At 31.8% G+C, this 22,818-nt stretch overlaps 1 protein-coding gene across 1 annotated transcript in view; it reads right to left on the bottom strand.

Annotated features, from left to right (window-relative positions):
* LOC124544162 (cholecystokinin receptor-like) overlaps positions 1-13,922 on the bottom strand; it is a 74,201-nt gene extending 60,279 nt beyond the window's left edge. Inside the window, exon 1 of the mRNA XM_047122621.1 lies at positions 13,741-13,922. Coding sequence (XP_046978577.1) covers positions 13,741-13,828 — 88 coding nt within the window. The 5' untranslated portion in view covers positions 13,829-13,922. The remainder of the gene's footprint in view (positions 1-13,740) is intronic.
* Positions 13,923-22,818: the final 8,896 nt, after the last annotated feature.

Raw genomic sequence — 22,818 nt, 5'->3', positions numbered from 1 at the left:
TTTGCGATATCACATTAGAAATTTCTAAAATGGTCAGCGTTCCTTTACAAGATTGTCCATCAATCTATCTATAAAAAAATCCGTTGGGTAATTTTAAAGATGTAAGCTTACTAAGGGACGGACAACGGTAAGCGACTTTGTTTAATACTATGTAAAGTTTAAGTTGTAAATATTGCAGACCGTCTTTTATTTAATATATGAAACTGCTACTTTATGTTTCGATCGTATATTTCGCTGTATATTTTCCTGACCTCCTTTACGCTATTTTCTTGGAGTATTTTCTCGTTTCCTCATTTAATTATGCAACTATTATGCAATTTTAATTCATTTATTTACTTGTATTTTGCCTTAGTAAACAGGAATGAAAGTAATATTAGTTTCTGAGGTAATCAGAAAATCGTTTTAGACGATGTTAGTCGTAGATATATTTTCCGCTTGGACGGATATTGTTATTGGAAAATTACATAATTTCAGGCTCGCATTGGTTGTGGTGTTTGCGATAAATTACTTACGGCTTTATAAATGCTGAGGGGGTGATTAGTTTAACAATGCCGTGTCCTTTTTAATATTGTCAAATCAACTATGGCAGGAAGACAAAAATCCGCTTAAATTAATATATTCCTAACAAGGTTTATAAGCAAGCCCGTTATTTAATTTAATGAATGGTACTGTTATTAAATTTGTTTTGCAGTCGTACTTTAAGGAGTGATTATACGAACAGTATTCATTAGAGTTACATCAAATAATACAGGAATTAGTAACAAATATACATATATATGTTTACTTCATTCATAGCATATTCACGTCCTAACAATAACAATAATTAGATGTTGTAGAAATAAATATGACTAGTGTCCTCTGAATTTGTTTTTATTGTCTCTTCTTCCATTGTTTTCTATCATAATATTTGTTTATTTTAATTGAAATGATACGTAACAAAATATCAAGGGAATTATTAGCTTATTTTTGCAGAATCTCTTTTTAAATATTTAGTACGTTTGTTTACATAACAAGTCAATGTGGATCGAGCTGTATTGGATGTATGATATATTTCTCCTTGATTACAGGAGATTGGGGATGTGTGGTTTCTGCGTGACTTTATCGTCAAATACAGTAAGGTCAACGACCTTTATCCAAACCTCTTAAGTAGAAGAGTTATTTATTATTGATTTAAAAAAGTAATTTTGTATTATTTGTACAAAAAGGGCTCTAGGTAAAGAAATGAACAATTTACTATAAAAATTCGAAAATGTTTGACAACTAACTAGTAATGTAATTCCTTGAATAGAATAAGGGACAATAAACAAAATTATAAAACATTAAACTATATTATAAAATTAGCCGATTCAATTTATTTCAATTGAATAAAATGTATCCGTAACATACAAATAATAATTTCAAAATGATAATTTAATATCGATGTATGTATGTCTGTATACAGACAATCACAACAATAAACAATAGAAATTTCACCAATTCATACACAAATAGTTCGGAGTATTAAGCCATAGGTCTGTCCTATAGGAATATACCTGAATTGAATATGTAGATATTTCGATTCATGAAGGTGACTGGCAAATACGTATAACAATTATATTACATTACAATAGGTTGCTTTACTTGAGTAACAGCCTGTGAATTTCCCATTGCTGGGCTAAAGCCACCTCTCCCACTAAGGAGAGGGTTTCACCATTCCACTACGCTGTTCCAATGCGGATTGGTGGAATGCACATGACACATGCAGGTTTTCTCACGATGTTTTCCTTCACCGTCGAGCACGAGGTGAATTATAAATACGAATTAAGCACATATATATAATGGTGTTTGCCTGGATTTGAACCCGAAATCATCGGTTAAGATGCATGCTTTCTAACCACTGGGCCATCTCAGCTTTACTTGAACAATATCTCAAATTTCTTATTTAAAATAAATCAATTCTCTTATTACTGTACATGCGAAATCTGTGTAAAAATATTCTGTCGTGGTTTACGGCTAATAATCTTATTTCTCAGCAGACTGAACAATATTTTCAGAAATTATTGGTATAATATAGTTTATACGGTCTTATATAATTACTTAGGATACGTTTTATTACGATTGCTGTTTTTATATCTTCTCAATAACTTACTACATTTGTTACATTGTTTAAAGCAAGCTGCAAGCTGATTTTGCACCAATTCATTTTTCATTTTCTAGGGAATTGAAATTTTACATATTGGTTCAGTTGCTCCGAAAATGTATTTTTATGGTAAGTTTGACCTGATTGTATGGACATGGTTCGCTCCAAACGAAGAAACTCCCCAACGGTCAATAGCAAAGGTCAATTTTTAAATATAAGGTTTTTAATTAAATGTCTCCATATTGAATTTTTTGTATAATTTTCAGGGTTGCCAAAATTACAACAACAACAAAAACAGCCTATAAATTTCCCAATGTTGGGCTAAAGCCTCCTCTCCCTTTGAGGAGAAGGTTTGGAACATATTCCACCACGCTGTTCCAATGCGAGTTGGTGAAATGGACATGTGGCAGAATTTCTATGAAATTAGACACATGCAGGTTTCCCCACGATGTTTTCCTTCAACGCCAAGCACAAGATGAATTATAAACACAAATTTTACCACATGAAAATTCAGCGGTGCTTGCCTGGGTTTGAACCCGCAATCATAGGTTAAGATGCACGCGTTCTAAGCACTGGGCCATCTCAGCTCGCCAAAATTAGGGTGCGAATAAAACAACACTAAAGTTAAAAAAATTGTATTTTTTCTGTTATGAATGAGTCATTTTGAAATTGAATTAAATTGTGTTTATATCGTATAATTAGTTTTAAGTAAACAAATATAATGAATCTGGTTCAGGTTTGTGTGTTTCATTCAGATTAGAAATTAATCGTTGCTAAGATTATGAGATGTCGCAGAAAGATGATAAAATTTAGCTTCAAGTCCATTTTATGTTAGAGAACAGTATTATTTCAAAACATTGACACATTCTCATGGGAAATGATAAATGTTTTACTTTCATACTCAACGCAGATACGAAGATGTATTGATAGTTTAAAATAAAATTGTGTCTAAAATAGCAACTCTAGTTTTACATGGGTATCATGTTTTGTGTGTAGACAGTAGTCAGAGGAATAGATAACGTTCCTTGTTTGAATATTTTTCTTAAATGTACGTTGGTAGCTTCTCGTTTATTGCATTCATTGCAATTAGTAATTAATTTACTTTGTGGTAGGACCTTGCGCAAACCCATCTGGATACTCAACATTTTACAATACTGTTTGAAGGTAGAGTGAGTCGGTGTGACTACAGGTTTAGAATTTAGTCCCAAGTGGGTAGTGCATTTGAAATGGAGGGAATGACTAAAATTTCTTACGCATGTACAACAACAGCCTGTAAATTCCCACTGCTGGGCTAAAGGCCTCCTCTCCCTTTGAGGAGAAGGTTTGGAACATATTCCACCACGCTGTTCCAATGCGGGTTGGTGGAATAGACATGTGGCAGAATTTCCTCACGATGTTTTCCTTCACCGCTGGGCACGAGATGAATTATAAAGACAAATTAAGCACATGAATCAGCGGTGCTTGCCTGGCTATGAACCCGCAGTCATCGGTTAAGATGCACGCGTTCTAACCACTGGGCCATCTCGACTCATATTCATACAATGTTTATGAATGGTACTGATCACTTATCGAAAAGTGGATCATATGCCGTCCGTCTACCTATTTAATTAGAAAATGTAATAACAATTGTTTACAATACAATGTAATAAATAGTATACCATGTTTTGATATTTTAAAGAAATAACGAGTTCTCAAAAGCTTTTGTGTTCTAATTTGTTAATAGGATAACCAGTTTTACAGTCATTATAATTATTGAAATGTGAAAGAACATTTATATTTAAATATAATATTTAATGTTCGTGTAATAAAATGTAGTGCATACTATTTTATACAATACATATAAATACATTAGATTCAGTATTTATTTGCATATGGGATATATACTTGGTGGTAGGTCTTTCTGCGAGTTCGTCTGGTATAGGTACCACCCACTCATCAGATATTCTACCGCTAAATAACAGTACGCAGTATTGGTGTGTTCCGATTTGAGGGGTAAGTGAGCTAGTGTAACTACAGACACAAGGGACATAGCATCTTAGTTCCCAAGGTTGGTGGTGCATTGACGATGTAAGGAATAGTTAATATTTCTTTATTTAATGGATGCTTAATGTAATTTATTTCGTTAGAATGTAAATTTAATGAAGGTGGACGTTATTGACTGAAGTATTTGTAGTTCCTTGTAGCTTACAAGCACTAGCAACTTCCACGAGTACCCATTTACCGGATAAGCTATATATAGGGTCATCGGTTACATACGTCGGTAGATATAGGGCCATAATATTATTTCAAATGATAATCTCTCTAAAAAAAGGGGACACTGTTTTTACATAATTTTAAGATCTGCAATTTTTATAATGACAGTCACAAGCTTACAAGAAAAATACCCAAAACCGACACTCTTGAATTGAAAAATGTTTTTTTTTTTTTGTCATACATCCTATATTTTAAATTAAAACGTTGTTCAGTACAAGACATTCGAAGATGATGTGGAAATATCGAGCTCAACCGAATAAAATGAAAAACATGGCAAATATCCCGTTTTAAATGCTTGTAGATAGAGGATCGGTGGTATTCTTTGGCAGATCATTTGCTAAGATATTTAACAGTTTTCAATTCTATGCGAAACGGTGTAGAATAAAATATCTATTTTGTCCGAACTATGTACTCGAGATAAATCGGTCTGGCTCCTTTTAGACAACGGAATTTTTGTCTTGTAAATTCGTTTTAGGTTCTTTGATAGCATCACTGTATTATATTAAAATTTCGACTTTATTAAAATCGTTTGTAAATATTTATTATTTATTTTAATTGTAATGATTACAATAGAGTCTGGCACGAAATTAGAAATAACTAAATCGGTCTGGTAAATTAACTTTGTTTTCTTACAAGGACATAAAAGTGATGATAAAATTAAAATTGAGTATATGTCTAGGTTGCGCACAAGTAAACGATCCTAGCCAACCAGGATTTTATAAGAAGAGAGATAATATAAGAACCAGCTAACCTAAAATTCTTCTCTTAAACATATCTCTCGTAGTATATATAGGTATCTTATGTTGGGCGATTTATTTAGACATTTGATAACACAAATGAATAGTCGAATTATTTTTTTTGCTATACCTTTATACACCTCAGTAGTGGCATTTGAACATGCCTCGTCGCCTCCCCGAGAGGAAGTGTGGGACTTTTCTCGCATAAATAATCGGAATTGCGATTTAGCGGAAAAAATGCTGCTGGCATTCTCGCCGCCTTTCCCCGTGCCTATTTATTATGCACTAGTTATTTATTTCGATGCTTATATACTAGGTTTATTTAATAATAAACCTATGTTCGAAATTTAATGTATCTCTGAACAAAGGGTTTTCGGAAATTGAAACTTTAAAGAAAATTGCATGGTAAAAATTTACGTTACGTTTTTAAATTGTACAGTATGTAGATATTTATGTATCTTCATATATTCAAGTATGTATATATTGGAATAAAGACTTTCATACTTTTTATATTAGAATATTGAGGTTACGTTACTATCCAAGGTTTATGTATTACGTATATCAAATTACACTTTAACCGATTTAGTGCTCTGCTATAATCGTCATACTTCAGTAAGAATTGATTACCCTCTCCAACTTCTTGGGATAAAATAAAGTTCTACATAAAAAGTTTATGTATACATATACTAGAGACTTATACTGCGCACACCAGTAAAGATTCCAGTCGTCATGACTTTTACAGTCACCTCCAACATTCATCGTCATATTTTAGCGTATTGACTCAAAACCTGAATGAATTATACAAATATAACCTTCCCGTGCATAATTTCATCCATTGTTAAAGACTATTTAAATCCTTTTTTGAGTTTATTGCCTTCAGACAGACGCCGGGAATTTGTTTTATAATATCTTCACTATACCCAAACTGTACACTGTCCTGTATTCTTTGTTTATTCGAAAATCACGGTACAAAATAATTTTGATGATACTTATTGTGCTTGAACATTTTTACCTCAAAAACTGGTACATAATGCTATTTAATGTGTATGTGTTGGTTTAGTTCTAACAATTTGTCAATAGATGGCATTACGATACAGTTAAATCGCGCTATCAAGACGCATTTCAAAATTATCACGCGTTACTGTACTCAAGTAAGTTAGCTAGTAGTAGGGGCTTTATTTGTGGTAAATTCTGATAGGCAACGATTATTATATCGCACATAAATAAGGGTTTGATTGGAGTACATTAATTAAAATATAAAATAAATCAATAAAGTTAGACAAGTAAATTATTATTGCAAGTAGGGTTAAAGACATTAAAAGGGTTGTGTGAATAGATTATAAGAGTTCGGTAGGTGCTTTGACATTTAAAATTAATTAAAGGCAAGCCAAGGTACTTCTGTATGATTTTTTTAATTTTAAAAAGAATAGAAATATCGCCAATGGAAAGGAAGAAAAGCTTAAGCGCCAAAATAGTATTTTTTATAGAATGGGGCTTAATGTTAAGACCTGTTTTGCTAAGATTACAATTTTGCCAGTTACTTCACTTTTCATTATGTGGGTGAATTGAGATGCCTCAGTCGTAACGCGGTATTGTTAACGGAAGGTTTCGGCTTATAAGATATTTTCGTCTGCTATATTAAAAATCAAACGAAGGAAATGAATTGCAGTGAGCAGTCTAGACGTTTGTCCTTTAAAAATATTTTCACTATTACTTCAAGGGTATATTATTCTCCTAAACTAGTCCTTTATCGACTTACATGATTATCAGCACTTATGATAATCTAAGAGCTTGAGCTGAGATGGCCCAGTGGTTAGAACGCGTGCATCTTAACCGATGATTTCGGGTTCAAACCCACTATATATATTTGCTTAATTTGTGTTTATAATTCATCTCGTCATCGGCGGCGAAGGAAAACATTGTGAGGAAGTCTGCACGTGTCTAACTTCGTTGAAATTCTGCCACATTTGTATTCCACCAACCCGCATTGGAACAGCGTGGTGGAATATGTTCCAAACCCTCTCCTTAATGGAAAGGAGGCCTTACCCTAGCAGTGGGAAATTGACAGGCTGACTTTACTTTTTTTTTATGATAATCTAGTTATTGCTCGGCATTACATAACTGCATTGGCTTATTTAACTTACACGTCACCTTTACAAGGTACATTTATTGTACTAGCTGTGTTAATGAGCGTACTGGAGGCCTTGAGGTGAGATTAAATATATGAAAATTCAGTGGTGCTTGAGAGAGTTTCAACAAGTAGACACATCGGTTGAAAAGCACGCCTTATAACCACTGAGCCATCTCGCCTAATAGCGTATACGTAGTTATTAGTAAATAGAGAAAGAGTATAAAAGAAAAGGTTAAAGAGGTTTTATGTAAATTTGCATTTCACGTGCCGCCAGTTTCAACTTATTGTATTTAAGTGTATAGTTTATAGATATAATAAAACAGGAGTCTCTGTTTTTAATTTTAAAATAAACGCTTCTTACTAAATGTATGTGTATGTATACACGATATATACCAAAAATAAAAAAACAGTCTGTCTGTTTGTTCCGGCTAATCTGTTGAACGGCTGGACTGATTTTTACTGGAATATCAAAGGCAGAAAGCTGATGTAATAAGGAGTATCTTAACTAAATTAAAACGCGCATGATTTCGTGGGCATAATTACTATAAAATATATTTATTTAAATTGTATGATATACATGCATCTTATGGTAAAGTAAATACGGGAATGTACCCACCCAAGTGAAATCAATGCATACATATATAGTCAGTAACTAATAATAAATTATTTACTTTACTGTTTGTTTTTTTGTTATTAGATTCAAAAACCGTTTTAACTAGAATCAAACCGGAACGTGGAGTCAGTTTTGAAGTAACATGTAAAAGCTTTTAATAAAACCAAATACGATATCACAGTTGACTGCCTTTTTTGTTTTTGAAATCATTTATTTATATTTTTCCCTAAGTTATTTTCTTTCGAATCTGTAATATATATTAAACAATACAATACAAAACCAAGCAACTGAATTTATTAAATTATGATAGGTGATACTGGCCTGACCACTGGTGATGGCCCAGTGGTTAGAACGCGTGCATCTTAACCAATGATTTCGGGTTCAAACCCAGGCAAGCACCAATGTATGTGTTTAATTTATGTTTATAATTCATCTCATGCTTGGCGGTGAAGGAAAACATCGTGAAGAAATCTGCATGTGTCTATTTTCATCGAAATTCTGTCACATGTGCACTCCACCAACCCGCATTGGAACAGTGTGGTGAAATATGTTCCAATCCATGTTAATGGAAAAGGGGCCCTTAGCCCAGCAGTGGGTAATTTACAGGCTGTTACTTTACTTTTTTTTTTTAATTTAGGTATTATAAGAATAATCCCGAATTAATTATAATTAATGTAAATACCAACGTTATTGCAGTGACCGATGTAGTTATTCATTAATATTATAAAAACAAACAAAAAGGTAGACTAATTGGTATTCTCTGCTAAAAATATATTTAAAATTCAATCATCGCAATGATTTAGTAACTGTTTATTTTGTACAAATTAAAAAAATATATAAAAACAAAATATAAATAATACAAAAATAAAATTGTTTATTTCATTAAAAAAGGCTTTACAAGTATTTTCCAACAATTATATTACCCGAATTACTTGGTGGTAGGGCTTTGTGCAAGCCCGTCTGGGTAGAAAACACTCAGTTATATATTCTACTGCCAAACAACAAACCGAGGTATTGTTGTGTTCCGGTTTGAAGGGTGAGAGAGACAGTGTAATTACAGGAACAAGGGACATAACACCATATTTCCCAAGGTTGGTGGCGCATTGGCGATGAAAGGAATTGTTATTGTTTCTTACAGTGCCATTGTCTATGGACGGTGATGACCACTTACCATCATCAGGTGGCCAATATGCTCGTCCGCCAACCAAAAGTATATAAATTTTTTTTTATATAAGTTGTCGCGAATATTGTATTCCATATATATATATATATATATATATATATATTGATAATTTATACTAAGATTATTTTTTTGTACCCAGAGGTTCGAAATTAAGAATCAAAGTCAAAATAAAAATAATAATTTTTATTCAAGTGGGCTTTTACAAGCACTTTCGAATCGTCATTTAACGATTAAGTGAAGCTACCATCGGTTCGGAAAGTAGATTCTACCGAGAAGAACCGCCAAGAAACTCAGTAGTTACTCTTTTTCAATATTTAAAAAATGCAATCATATTAGTTAAATACAATTATATATGTATGTAATGTATCCTGCCTGGAAGTCAACAGGTATTAATTCAAAGCTTTTTTATCATCTACAAAATGTTGTATTGAATAATATGCCTCTTTTACTAATGTATTTTTTTATAAACGATTTGAATTTACGAAAAAGCAAAGTTAAAAATGTCTGCGGAATTTATTATAGAAACGGATACCTTACCCCATGAAAGATTTATTGAACAAATCAACAAAGAAATGTTGCTAGCATTCTCGCTACTATTCCACAGTCATAATTTGTACTATTTGTAATTATTTGTATATAGATAAACACCATAATGTTAGTAGTCCTTATGTAAATACATTTCCTAATATTTATCTTTACTGTTTGTTTAAAACCAACGCTATCCAATATTTCAATTGAAATTCAATTTAAATATACAGGATTTTGAGGTCAGTGTTTGTAAATAGATCGAACGGATACAGTTTATATAATATCTGAAGCCTTAACTCAGATCCATATAATATAATAAAACACGATTCTGTGAGAATAGTCCAATTAAGCAATATTATCTATTGCTTTTCTCACTATTCCGCGTTTATTACGGAATCGCGTAATATATATTTTTTTATTTCATAAAAATGGCTTGGTTGTAAATGAACTGCACTGCCCATACTACTGTAAGATATATTAATAATCTGATAATAATATTCGCCATCAATAGCGGGAACTAAGATATTATGTGCCTAGTTGTAAACTGCCTGATATCACAATGGTTCACTAACACTTTTAAACTGGAGCATATTCATATTAAGAAATATAATCATATTATATTCATGCATTAATGAACTTTATATGGTAGTAAGTTCTCAAAAAAGCACATAGTCATACGACCAAGTAAACTATACAATAACAATAATATTAACAACAACAGCAACAGCAGCCTGTAAATTTCCCACTGCTGATCTAAGACAGGAGGCCTTCTAAGGTTGGTGGAATACACATTTGGCAGAATTTCTATGAATTTAGACACATGCAAGTTTCCTTACGACGTTTTCCTTCACCACCGAGCACGAAAAGAATTATTATATATAATCTATAATAAATATAAAATAATAAGATTTGCTATTAAACATTTTATTATTATTAAACGCCATCAAGAATCTTTCCATTTTGTACGAATAATATATTGTTCTTAATCTTAAGGTGGCATGGTATTGAGAGAATGTATTAAACAGAATATAATTATATTTGAAGTACGCGAGACGTGCGACTGGAGGTTTGTTTCTGAGGGAAAATAAAACGTAGTAGGCGACAAACCTTTTATCGTTTTAAAAATAAAATGAGAGGGATTTACACAAAAATCCTAATGTCAAGAGTTAATTTTATCTTTTTATGTTTATAATCAAACAACCTCGTTAAATCAACCTTGTTAAATTATAATGTTGTTTTACATACATTTATTTTTAAATTAGATGACATCAAAGATTAGGGATGTTGCTTTTTATTAACCTTTATAAGATCGCCTTTCATCAACTTATAATACACATCAGGTATGTAATAACGTACGCTGTTTCCAATAAAAGGAAACATGTGATAACATGTTAGCGATATATACAAAAATGTATTAAAAGTAGTTACTGCATAAATCTTGACCTCGTGGAATGGTGGCAAGAATGTTAGAAGCATTTCCCCGTTGAATCGCAATTCTGTCTTCTGGGAAAAAAGTGAACCAGACCTCTTGTTACTGAAGCTGCTACACTGCTACTCCAAGAGCCATGTGATAATATACACAATTAAATGTATACAATGTTTCTACCTAAGATAATATTGGAATTATCATCGATTGTATTACAAATTTTATATTTATGAAATTATATACTCAATCTTAGGATGAGTGTATTTATAATAAATACAACAATATATAGTTTATATGCTTAAAGACAGATGGGGTTAGTTGAGAAGCGCCCATATTAAGTTAGAAAAGTTTTCTGTTTCTACTTGAACTTGTTTGTCAAAGAAAAAGGTCGTTTCAACTTCAAGGTATGGCTCGGATGTGTTGTTCGACTAATCACAGTTAATCCGAACACATATATTTATATTCATATAAGGTCGCAGATCCCGAATTCCTAGGGTCAAAGTCAAGATCAGATCAATAAAAGTTATTGAGTTTTTTTATCGCATAATCTCATTCCAGCCCGGAGTCTGGAGGTTGCAAGTGTGTGTTCACCCGCGTTTCGGAAATCACGTACAGACGTTGGTCTAACGCCTAAACTTTTCCAGTCTGATTATGTGTGTGAGGGAATAAAGGTACCTATATTTTGCGTACAAACTTGTTCACTAAAATATGTCATCTGTAGTTGGCTGGACTACCTTTACTGACTATCGTGACCAATATCGGTCAGAACTATATAATAATGAACATATACAGCCTGTGAATTTCCCATTGCTGGGCTAAGGCACACTCTCTTTTGAGAAAATATTAGGAAATTTCGTCGAATTTAGACACATGCAGGTTTCCTCATGATGTTTTCTTTCACCGCTGAGCACGAGATCAATGAATGGGTAATGCTTGCCTGAGTTTGGATCCACAATCATCGATTAATATGGCTCTTCATCGTCATCAACATCATCATCATTAAAAAAAATATTATTTCTGTGATATATTACCAATAGCAACCAATTTAGCAGGTGGGCATGATACATGCCCACCTGCTAAATTGGTTCCATTATTTTATGGTTTTTTGTTATTGCTCTTGGTAGAAACCCATTAATAATAAAAAAAATGTTTTCGTTGCAAGTAGACCGTCTATAATTTAGTCACCATTACCAAGAGCAAAGTACAAAGAAATATAGTGGGTAAATTAATATGTCAGTAGTATACCTTTGATATCGTAACACAAATACAAAACATTTGTATCAGACGGTGAAATGACGAGGTATTTTTTAATAGACGAAGCATAATCATGACAAAAAAAATTACACAAAAAGGCATTAAAGAGTTATACTTAATTTCGTCACTATGTTAACTATTCGCATACGATATATAAAATACTTTATAAGCTCTTCGTGAGACCCTGCACTCACGTCTATATTCCTTATCAGACTGCCTTCAAACGCTTGAAGCGTTAATATTTCATGTTCCAAAACTTTCGATTATACTTCTTTCATCTGATCGTCTATATAAAATATTATTTTGGTAAGAAATAATCTTTCGATATTTTTAAAATTCTAGTCACATCCTTCGAGATGAAAACTGAAGGTTAGTAAACTCACTGTTGAATTAAATATAAAACTACCACCTTCTTGGAGAGTGTATTCTACGCAACTTTCATTAGTAACTCTTTATACCAATTTTAAAAATTTATGATGAAGCTGTACATTAAAAAATGTTCAACAGAAAACTTGGACTTAAAAACTTTATATTTTTTATAAAAACAACAAGTTTGATAAATCTCACAGGCCATAACTTTAAAAACCTGCTCTACAAGAGTGAAACACCTATTATCTAAAATATAATTTATACGTAACTAGAAACTACAATTTATAATTGAAGATGACGTATTATAATATCATCTCATCAAAAACTGAAAATCAGAAACACTTTATCATTAAAAATAATCTCTCGTGAACTCTCGTACTCACCGTTACTTTCACTAAATTTATCTGCGTATCATAAATTCTTATCAACAAAAAGGATAATTTGAAAAAATTGTATGCAAAACCATTTGTAAAAGTAATGTAATCGACGAAACCGCGGCAAATGTAAACCATTAAAAATGTTAGACATTGAAATACCTTATCATGTTGAAGAATAGTGATGTACACACCACTTATTACTAATATGCTATTACAATACAATACGGCATAGATGTCGGTGTTACAAAAATCAGTTGTGTATTTGGGGCTAATGAATAAATTGGCCTTTCTTACTCGATCGGTATGACCGCATAAGAAAGACTTATGACGTACATTTGTATTTCTCGTATATGTATTTCTCCTCAAGTTTCAAATTCGGCTACTTTATGAAGCCATAGTTTTTCTCCTATCATAAATTCTATCAACATTTTTATGCTATATTTTTTCAGACGAGCATATGGTCCATATGCTAGTAGTAGTACCCGATAGTAATTGGTCACTGCCATACACATTGGCGCTGTTAGAAATATTAACCAATCCTTACATCGCCAATGCGCCACCAACCTTGGAAACTGAGATGGTAAGTCCCCTGTGCCTGCAGTTATACTGGCTTGTGAGTAAGTACTTTTGTTTGGCGGTAGAATATCTGGTTACTGGGTGGTAGCCAGGTGGGTTTCCACAAACTCAAACTCAACTTAAACCTATCACCAAGTAAAATTTTTGTTATAAACAAAATTATAAATTACTCACGATGTTTCTGCCAGTTGAAGTTGTGTTGTATTTCATGTCTCATCCCTCGCCACAATTTCTTGACAATAAGGGAGTACGCGAAGGACATGATGAAAAACGGGACCAGCAGCAAGGCAGCATCGAGGCCTAGATTAAACGCCCTTTCCAGTTCAAGGCCAGTCCAAACTTCTCTGCATTTGTAAGCTGTTAAAATAAGTATCGTTTTACTGATGAGATATTACGTATAGTTACTTATATTACTGACAGCCGCAAGAAACAGTTACTGGTTTTATTCTCGTAGTAAAATAAAACCCAAGTTAGTAATAAATGAAGTAAATCTTATTAAAATTGTAATTCAAGAGACAGACACTGCACGCCACTAAACTGCATAATCTATTCCAGCTCTTCGATTGTATTTTCTTTTTCTTTGTAATTAGTTTGGATTTTCCAATCAATTAAATTAATAGTTTTGAAATTGATTCTGGTATGTTGTAAGATATATGTAATTATGAATGGAAGCTTTTATGTTTTATTACTTGATGGTAAGCAAACGTGAAAATCGTCCTTTTGTAGTGTCACCTTCATGGTTTGTTACTGACACATTTAATACGTCACTGTTATCCCTGTGTGCACTACTAGTACTTGTAGTGACGCAGTATCAATTATTATCGCTTAACTCGAACACAGTGATCAGTATTGATGTTTGTTCATCAGAACTAATGAGTGAATGGTTATAGACGTTAACCAAGTCCCTACCATAAGTGAATAATGTTAATATACATATAAATTACATTATTTGTAATATCAAAGTTATAATTTAAATGAAATAACAAGCTTAGTAGCAATTTCATCCCAAAACTAGCTCTTAACTGTGAGTTTTGTTGTATAGCAGTTGTAAACAAACTTCATCCTTGCATTCACATTGATGAAGGATGAAGATGAAGATGAAGTAAAGGAATATAGTGGATGGGTGTTAATTTATTGAATGTTGTTAATATTTTTACGTTTATTTTACGTTAAATTAAAAATATAAATTATATATATTTGTTGGTGCTTAATGGCTTAATACTAAAATCAGTCAAAGGAAAAAATACATCTTGTTTTTGCTGCACTATCTTAAAACAAGTTTATATATTTATTCTACATGATACTAACGACTTTTATAATTACACGGACCATAAAACATTAACTTTTATGCTTTTATATAAATACTTCTTTGTGGCAGCAAAAACTCACATTATTTTAGTGATAGTAGTTAATGACACACGCATACACACAAACATAAGTATCATTATTATTTCTACTTAAACATTTTTAAGCCACTTTTATTGGCCCGCTCAAATTAAAAATGTAAATAAATCAAATCAAATCAAATCAATTTTATTCAAGTAAACTTCACAATGAAGCGTTTTTGAATCGTCAATAATCAAAAATAATACTGCTCAAAATAATAAAATAATACTGCAAATAATAAAATAATACTGCTCAGATATTATTGAATTTTAAGATTAAAAAGATTTAATTTTGTTAGCATGGAAAATAAAATTCAGTCATTAGTGTTGTAAACGAATATCATGAAAGGAGAAATCGAAGTCTATTAATTCAATGAAACGTTCGAGCAACGCTTTTTTTCTGCATGCAAAAACTATCTGCGGTAGATTTTAATTATTTTAAATGAAATGAGAAAGATGCAATGTAATTATTCATTTTATTCTGTTGTTTTTAAACAAATATAATCATAATATACTTAATATGTTATCATTTTTATTTTGTTTCTTTTTTTATGGTATAGGTTGGTGGACGAGTATATGGGCCACCTGATGGGAAGTGGTCACCATCACTCATAGACAATGACGCTGTAAGAAATATTAACTATTCCTTACATCGTCAATGTGCCACCAACCTTGGGAACTAATATGTTATGCCCCTTGTGCCTACAGTTACACTGGCTCACTCACCCTTCAAACCGAAACACAACAATACTGAGTACTGTTATTTGGCGGTAGAATAACTGATGAGTGGGTGGTACCTACCCAGACGGGCTTGCAAAAGGCCCTGCCACCAAGATATATAACACGATAACAGCACAGCTTAAAATAAACTTGTAATATGTTTCATCTGAATTAATTCTCAAACATCTTGTCAATAAATTGACATCCTACGAGGGCGATGACCTTACACTATCGATATAAGAACTTTACGAGTATAAACGACACTGGCTCCGCTTAATGTTTGACAGATGTCTCTCACGATGGGACTGAGAGCTATAAAGAACACATTTCTCGTCCCGCGTCTCATCTGAATCATTCTAAAACAATAATCATATTCTGTGATCGAAATTTAAATTATAATAAACTACGACCCATCTCGTACGGGTGCAAAACTGATACTAAATATACTACAGAATGTATGTATATATTTACGATATCACTTTACAAACTTCTAAAATTATCAGTGTTTCTTTAGTGCATTGTTTATGTATTGCATACAAAACCTTTCTCTAAAACACTCTATCTATCAAATAAAAACGCAACAAAATCCGTTGAGTAGTTTTAAAGATTTAAGTATACATAGGGACAGAGAAAGTGACTTTGTTTTGTACAATGTATTGATCTTATACTATTTAAATATTTTTATATGACAGATTAAATCCAATAATGAATTGGTTTAGTAAGATTAATAAAAAATAATATTCGGTGTGATAATAAGTCGAGATAAAAATATTTCACGTTTTAAGAGGTAATTTGAGGCAATTCTTTAGTGGCCTGTAACAATTGCCATTGAAGGAAAAATGGTGGTCATAAAAGGTTTGTTTCCTTATTACACACCCGTATATAAAAATGCTGACCTACGTAATATCGTTCTATTTGACATTATTAATTCAAGATGGTTTTTTCAAGGATAATTCAGAACATTGTTCTGAATTTCCTCAATACCTTTTGATCACGGATCGAATCTCCTCGGATTCGAGTACTATATTTACTCAAACCAATCGTCCCGGACACAAAAGCAATTGTTTTTATTTTTAGATAAGTAATCTTTATATAGAAAAGCGAAATACCGTTCACGGGTAAATCACGAAATCACAGAAACGATAACACCTTCAAACTTGAAATTCGGCAGGCTCGTTCTTACAGGGTATTGACATGTTCTAAGAATGGATTTAACGAAACTCCTAAGAGGATAACAAGGGTTGAAAGTTTCTGTTTTATAAATTTCCCGGGAGTATAGCTGCAAGGTCAGCTGGTTTTTTTTTCTGGTTTGTTTCTCTCACCGCCCATAGACAATGGCACTGTAAAAAACTTTAACAATTCCTTTCATCGCCAAGGCGCCACCAACCTTGGGAACTAAGATGCTATGTCCCTTGTGCCTGTAGTTACACTGGCTCATTTACCCTCCAAACCGGGACACAACAATACTGCATACTATTGTTAAGCGGTAGAGTATCTGACGAGTGGGTGGTACCTACCCAGGTCGACTTGCACAAAGCCCTACCACCAAGTGTAAGTAGGCTGGTAATATATACATATATATAAATTATTTTTTTATTTTTATTATGTACTTTTTGTACCAAAAATGTCCGTAACTCTAAAGCTCTTCTGAATTGGTATTCTTGAAGTGAGCTCTCCTGTTATAATAATACTATTGAACCCTCTTTTATCACATTTCGTTATTCTAAGACACATTATGAAGGTCCACACACTGTAATACTGAACGAATGACAAATTGCTCAATATCGTCCAGTTTCTTTTGTATTGATAAAACGTAAATAAGTTTAGTAAATTTCAGCTAACGCATATTCTGTAAAGATTAAGATAAAATTATAAGCCTTAAGTATTTCTTTTTCCCATTTGTTATATATGAAAAATTGTGTTGTCAAAGTAACAATATATTACTTAAATGTTTTTGTTTTTTATTTTAGTATAGGTTAACTGTAGTTACAACTTATATTTTGCTGTTTGGCCGTGTGTACTGGGGTTGCACGAAGTATCAATTAATTTTAAGTGTGTCATTATTAAAACGTTTATTCAACCAAAATACATAACAAGGCAGTGGCATTTCCATTTAATTCTGCGATATAAATAATTAAACGAATATCGCATTTTCCTGTGATATTTACTTACACAGAAATGCATTATCTAATAATCTGATTGCAACAATAGTGATAGGCTTGGTGGTTCATTTTTTTAAATAATATTATCTTGCTTCAAGTGAATCGTATATTTTTAGAATGTGTTATATAGTAGTAATAATAATAATGTGTAGGAGTCTTGTAGTCCTTAAACCTTATTAGAAACCTTATACGATCAGATGGCCTAGCAGCCCGGTCGCCTTCCTATTTTAATAAATAAAAAAGCAATCATTATCTATATGAAACGTGAGTATATTGAGATTATGAGTACTGAGTTTGAATTTTGCCCAGCATCCTAATAATAGTCTCAGATAAGGATAAAAGCAGACGACCGGTAAAAGATTTTAATAAAACTCTCGTGTATTACTTTTAAAATTAGAACGTCAAAGTAGATTACGTAATCTACATTGACGTTCTAATTTTAAAAGTAAAACCTTATTTCTAAGAAAAATATATAAAGTCAAACACAATTTTGATTTTAAAAAGTTTCGGTTGTTTTATTTAATCTGTGTAATTCTTGCAACGGCAGAGAATAATTTACAACCGTCTTGTTTGCCTCAGCACCGAAGCGGTGACAAAAAGAGGGGTATAATTTAAGCACTGTCGAGAAAACGGAGGAAGTAAACACAACCAAACAGAGCACTTTCCCGGGCTCACACATCTAAAATTTATTTAAACTAAGCTACGATTTTTAAAAGAAAATGCTCATATTATTATTGGAGTGAATTTATGTTTTATTATGTACAGTAAATATAAAATAAAATATATTATACAGTAAACAAGTTGTAGCCTGCGGCCTCGTCAGGTAGTAAGCATAAAAAAGGATATCCTTTGTTCTTCCTAAGGGATCAAGCTTCCTTCATCAAATTCCATACAGTGGTTTCCGTGGTTTATGATGAAAAGATAACAGAGATACAGAGTTAGAATAGTTCCATATATTCATAATCATATAAAATTACATTATTTATAGCTACGAACGTATTTAAATATATTTACTCTTTTAACTTTAAATATTATGATTATATAGCTTCCATATTAGTTTAACATTAATAGGTTTTCGCGATCAAAGATAAAACATTTATGAAACAGTTTGACTCAAACTGGTGGATTTCTATATTTGTACTTTTATATTATATATGATATTATTTTTAGGGAATAAAACAAAGGTAGTTATTTAAATATTGTTGTGTGATAAACAATGCTGTTTCTCTTTCTTTCGAATATCGTATCTGATAACAATAAGAGATAAAACAGAGTTAAACTAGACAAAGCGAAATTATGTTTGTAAAAGACGTCTAAAAGCAAAACTGTGTGTTTGATTGTTTACTGAGAATATAAACGTACTAAGAATCAAGAGAAAGGGTAAAAGAGTAATGAAATATTTTTAAATAACAAACTTAAAATGGCTTTGATCTTATTATGAAGTTTTTATTAAATACGTAAAAATTAACTACTTTTCCTTTGACTTTTGTTCAACATAGTAAATCATTTAATTATAAATTGGAGCAAAAAGAAACAGGATTACATTAATGTCACTTTTCAAAGAAGACTTGGAAGTTAAGTAAAAATTGAAATTCATTAAGACAAATCAAGGTCAAGGTCGAAACCCACACACATAGAAGGTCTAGACTATTACCATAAAAATAAGTAGGAATAAATTATTTTACTCGACATTTATAATTAAAAAAAATTAAGATAAGGTAATCAAACAAGCGTTGTAGACTTTAAAAATGCTATATTAAAAATTATTAATAATATTATATCATTAATAATTTATAATGTCTTGTATTTTTGTTTATTTACAAAACTAATCTTGATAACATTAGCCCTAAAGGAGCTTTATTCTGTATCACACACTTATTACGATCACGCGTTAAAAACAAAAAAAAAAAACATATTTGAAAGAAAAATAAAATTTTAACAAAAAGAAAAACCGACTTCAAACAAAACACTATTTTAAAACAAATGAATATGCACGAAAAAGAAATAAAAATAATTGCGTATTCAACATATTTTTTAGAGTCTTCCTAAGTTAAATGAAATGAAAAATATTAGACTACTTAAAAGTCGATTAACGATTATATCATGTAGTTATAGTTATTGGTATATTTGGAGCCGGTGTCAGCCACGGTGCCCTTGTCCCAACAATCAAAAGAAAAAAGCGATACGAGCCCCTTGATTGATCCACTATATTGTTATGTAAAAGGTAATTTGTAAAAAACATATTTGTCAAAGTATTCTCGTATTGTTTTTTGATAGATATACTGTAGGGTTTTATTGGCTGACACCGACTCCAAATATAACAATAATTATAACTGCATGATATAATCGTTAATCGACTTTTAAGTAGTCTAATATTTTTCATTTCATTTAACTTAGGAAGACTCTAAAAAATATGTTGAATACGCAATTATTTTTATTTCTTTTTCGTGCATATTCATTTGTTTTAAAATAGTGTTTTGTTTGAAGTCGGTTTTTCTTTTTGTTAAAATTTTATTTATTTTTTGATTTTAAGTGAAACTAATGTTGACTAACTAATTTTTTTTAATATGGATAGATTAAGCATTCCGTTTATATGAGTAAGAAACTACTTCGAGGACAATTTCAAAGGAAACTTGCGAATAAAGCAAAAATAGACTTTCGAAAATGCGGATTTAATACGTCACGCGGCGTAAACCACAAGGATCCCTCGAAAGAGCTGTAATCGAACTCAGCAAAAAAACTTTGAAAAAGACCAACTATATTTCGGACATCATATGACATCACATCACATACACAAAATTTGATTAAAGATAGTAAGAAATTCTGCCCCATATCGCACCCTAACTGCGAGCCGTATAGGAGTTCCATCACTACATAGTATAAAACAAAGTCGCTTTCTCTGTCCCTATGTCTTTAAATCTACGCAACGGATTTTGATGCGTTTTTTTTTAAAAGATAGTGTGATTCAAGGGGAAGGTTTGTGTATATAATACATGAACAATATAGTAAAGAAACACTGATAATTTTAGAAGTTTGCGATGTGATGTCGTATATAAACAAATTCTGTAGTATATTTAGTATCAGTATTGCACCCGTGCGAAGCCGGGGTGGGTAGCTAGTTGATTATAATATTCGACTATGATAATTACATAAACATAACCACATTACGGAAGGTGACTCAAATATCCAAATAACCTATAAATAAAAGATTCGACCTAGTATCGCTAACGTGCTCCTCAGAATTGTTCCGTTCCCTTCCGTTCCGTTACTTTGTCATGGATCCTGTGCTCAGAACCTTACCAAACTTTCATCAAATTACCCTTGAAGTATATATTTTATAATAAAAAAAGAATTATCAAAATTGGTTAACGTGATTTTCAGTTATTCACCTATTTGTCGCGCATATACATAAGGCAAATTTAAGACTTATGTCGTTTTCACATGGATACCATCATCGGAAAAAAAAATAAAAAAAATGGGACCCCACGGGAAGCACTACCTTTCAAACAAAAAAAAATTATAAAAATCGGTCCACCCAGTGAAAAGTTATGAGGTAACAAACATAAAAAAAAAAAAAAAAAAAAAAAAAAAATACAGAAGAATTGATAACCTCCTCCTTTTGGAAGTCGGTTGAAAATGCCTAGACTTTTTCTTAAAGCTATACCTTGAGGTACAAAAAATATAAAATAGATCTCAAATTATCGTAGCAGTTAATTACAGTCTACTAAAACAATAATTACGAGTCATTAGACTAAACATTAAAGTTGTTGCTTATTGTTAAAAATAAGTATTTTATCATACTTTATATTTTTTCGATTATCTAATGTGTATTAAAATAGTACAAATCTCGCTCTGGTGCAGGCCTCCACTCGACTGTTCGGGTATCGTATGCTCCCCACCAGTCGCCCCGTATCTGAGCGGATATTTATTACTTACAATATACTACAGAATGAATATATGACATAAATGATTAGAACGCTTGATTCCTAAGCGAAGATTGTGGTTTCAAGCTAGGGTAAACATCACTAAATTTTCATGAGTTTACGTTGTGTTTTATTATTATGATACAGGCAGACGAGCGGGGAAATGGCCCGCTTGATGGTAAGTGGATACCCCAGCCCATATAAATTGGCGCTGCAAGAAATGTTAAGCATCGTCCATGCGCTATTAACTTTGGGAGCTAAGATGTTATGTCCCATGTGCCTGAAGTTAAAGAAAATAGAAGATTACTTATATAGAAGCATCATACTTATTGATAATTAAATTAAACACTAACACCGGTTAGGAAAAGGAAATACCTTGACCCAAGAAGAACCGGCGAAATAAACTATTAGGTCTTTTTTTTGTACATTTTGTTTTTACATATATTGAATAGAAGATTACACTGTTTATTTACCTTACTGGATCACTTACCTAACCTAATCTAACAGGAAAATACAAAGAAGCAATTCTTAGTATTGCTGTTAGTCGGTAGAATATATGATGGGAGGGAAAACCTTTGTAGGGCTTGCACAAAGCCCTATTATGAAGTGTAAAATTCTTGAGTTTATAATTCATATTTTGCATGTTTTGAAAGTCTGCCAAATCTATGGCCATCCATCAACCCGCATTCTTAATACCCAAGAGAAAACCTCGTTTTGTTAAGGAATATAAAATTTTAGTCTACAGTAAAAAACCACTAGTAATTCATAAGAACATAATAACGTTCATATAAACAGTCTACAAAAATGTTCTTTGTTAAAAAAGCTGAAAGAGACAACAAGAATAGGTATTCTGATATTATTACGATGCCGAGCGGTAATCTCGCTCATATTACAAAAAATAAAGCAAATATTATCAAGCATATTAGAGTAATTTATGTATTATTTAAATAAACTAAAGAATATGCTTTAATTTGTATGTAAATTGCTTTATATTTTTGCATTATAATATACTGTATTTGACATTTATATTCAGGAGTTTTATATCATATTTGAGCGTGAAAC

Source organism: Vanessa cardui, chromosome 4 (genome assembly GCF_905220365.1).
Source record: "Vanessa cardui chromosome 4, ilVanCard2.1, whole genome shotgun sequence".
Lineage (NCBI taxonomy): Eukaryota > Metazoa > Arthropoda > Insecta > Lepidoptera > Nymphalidae > Vanessa > Vanessa cardui.
Note: the sequence above shows the minus strand (reverse complement) of the source record. Positions and strands in the feature narration are given on the sequence as shown.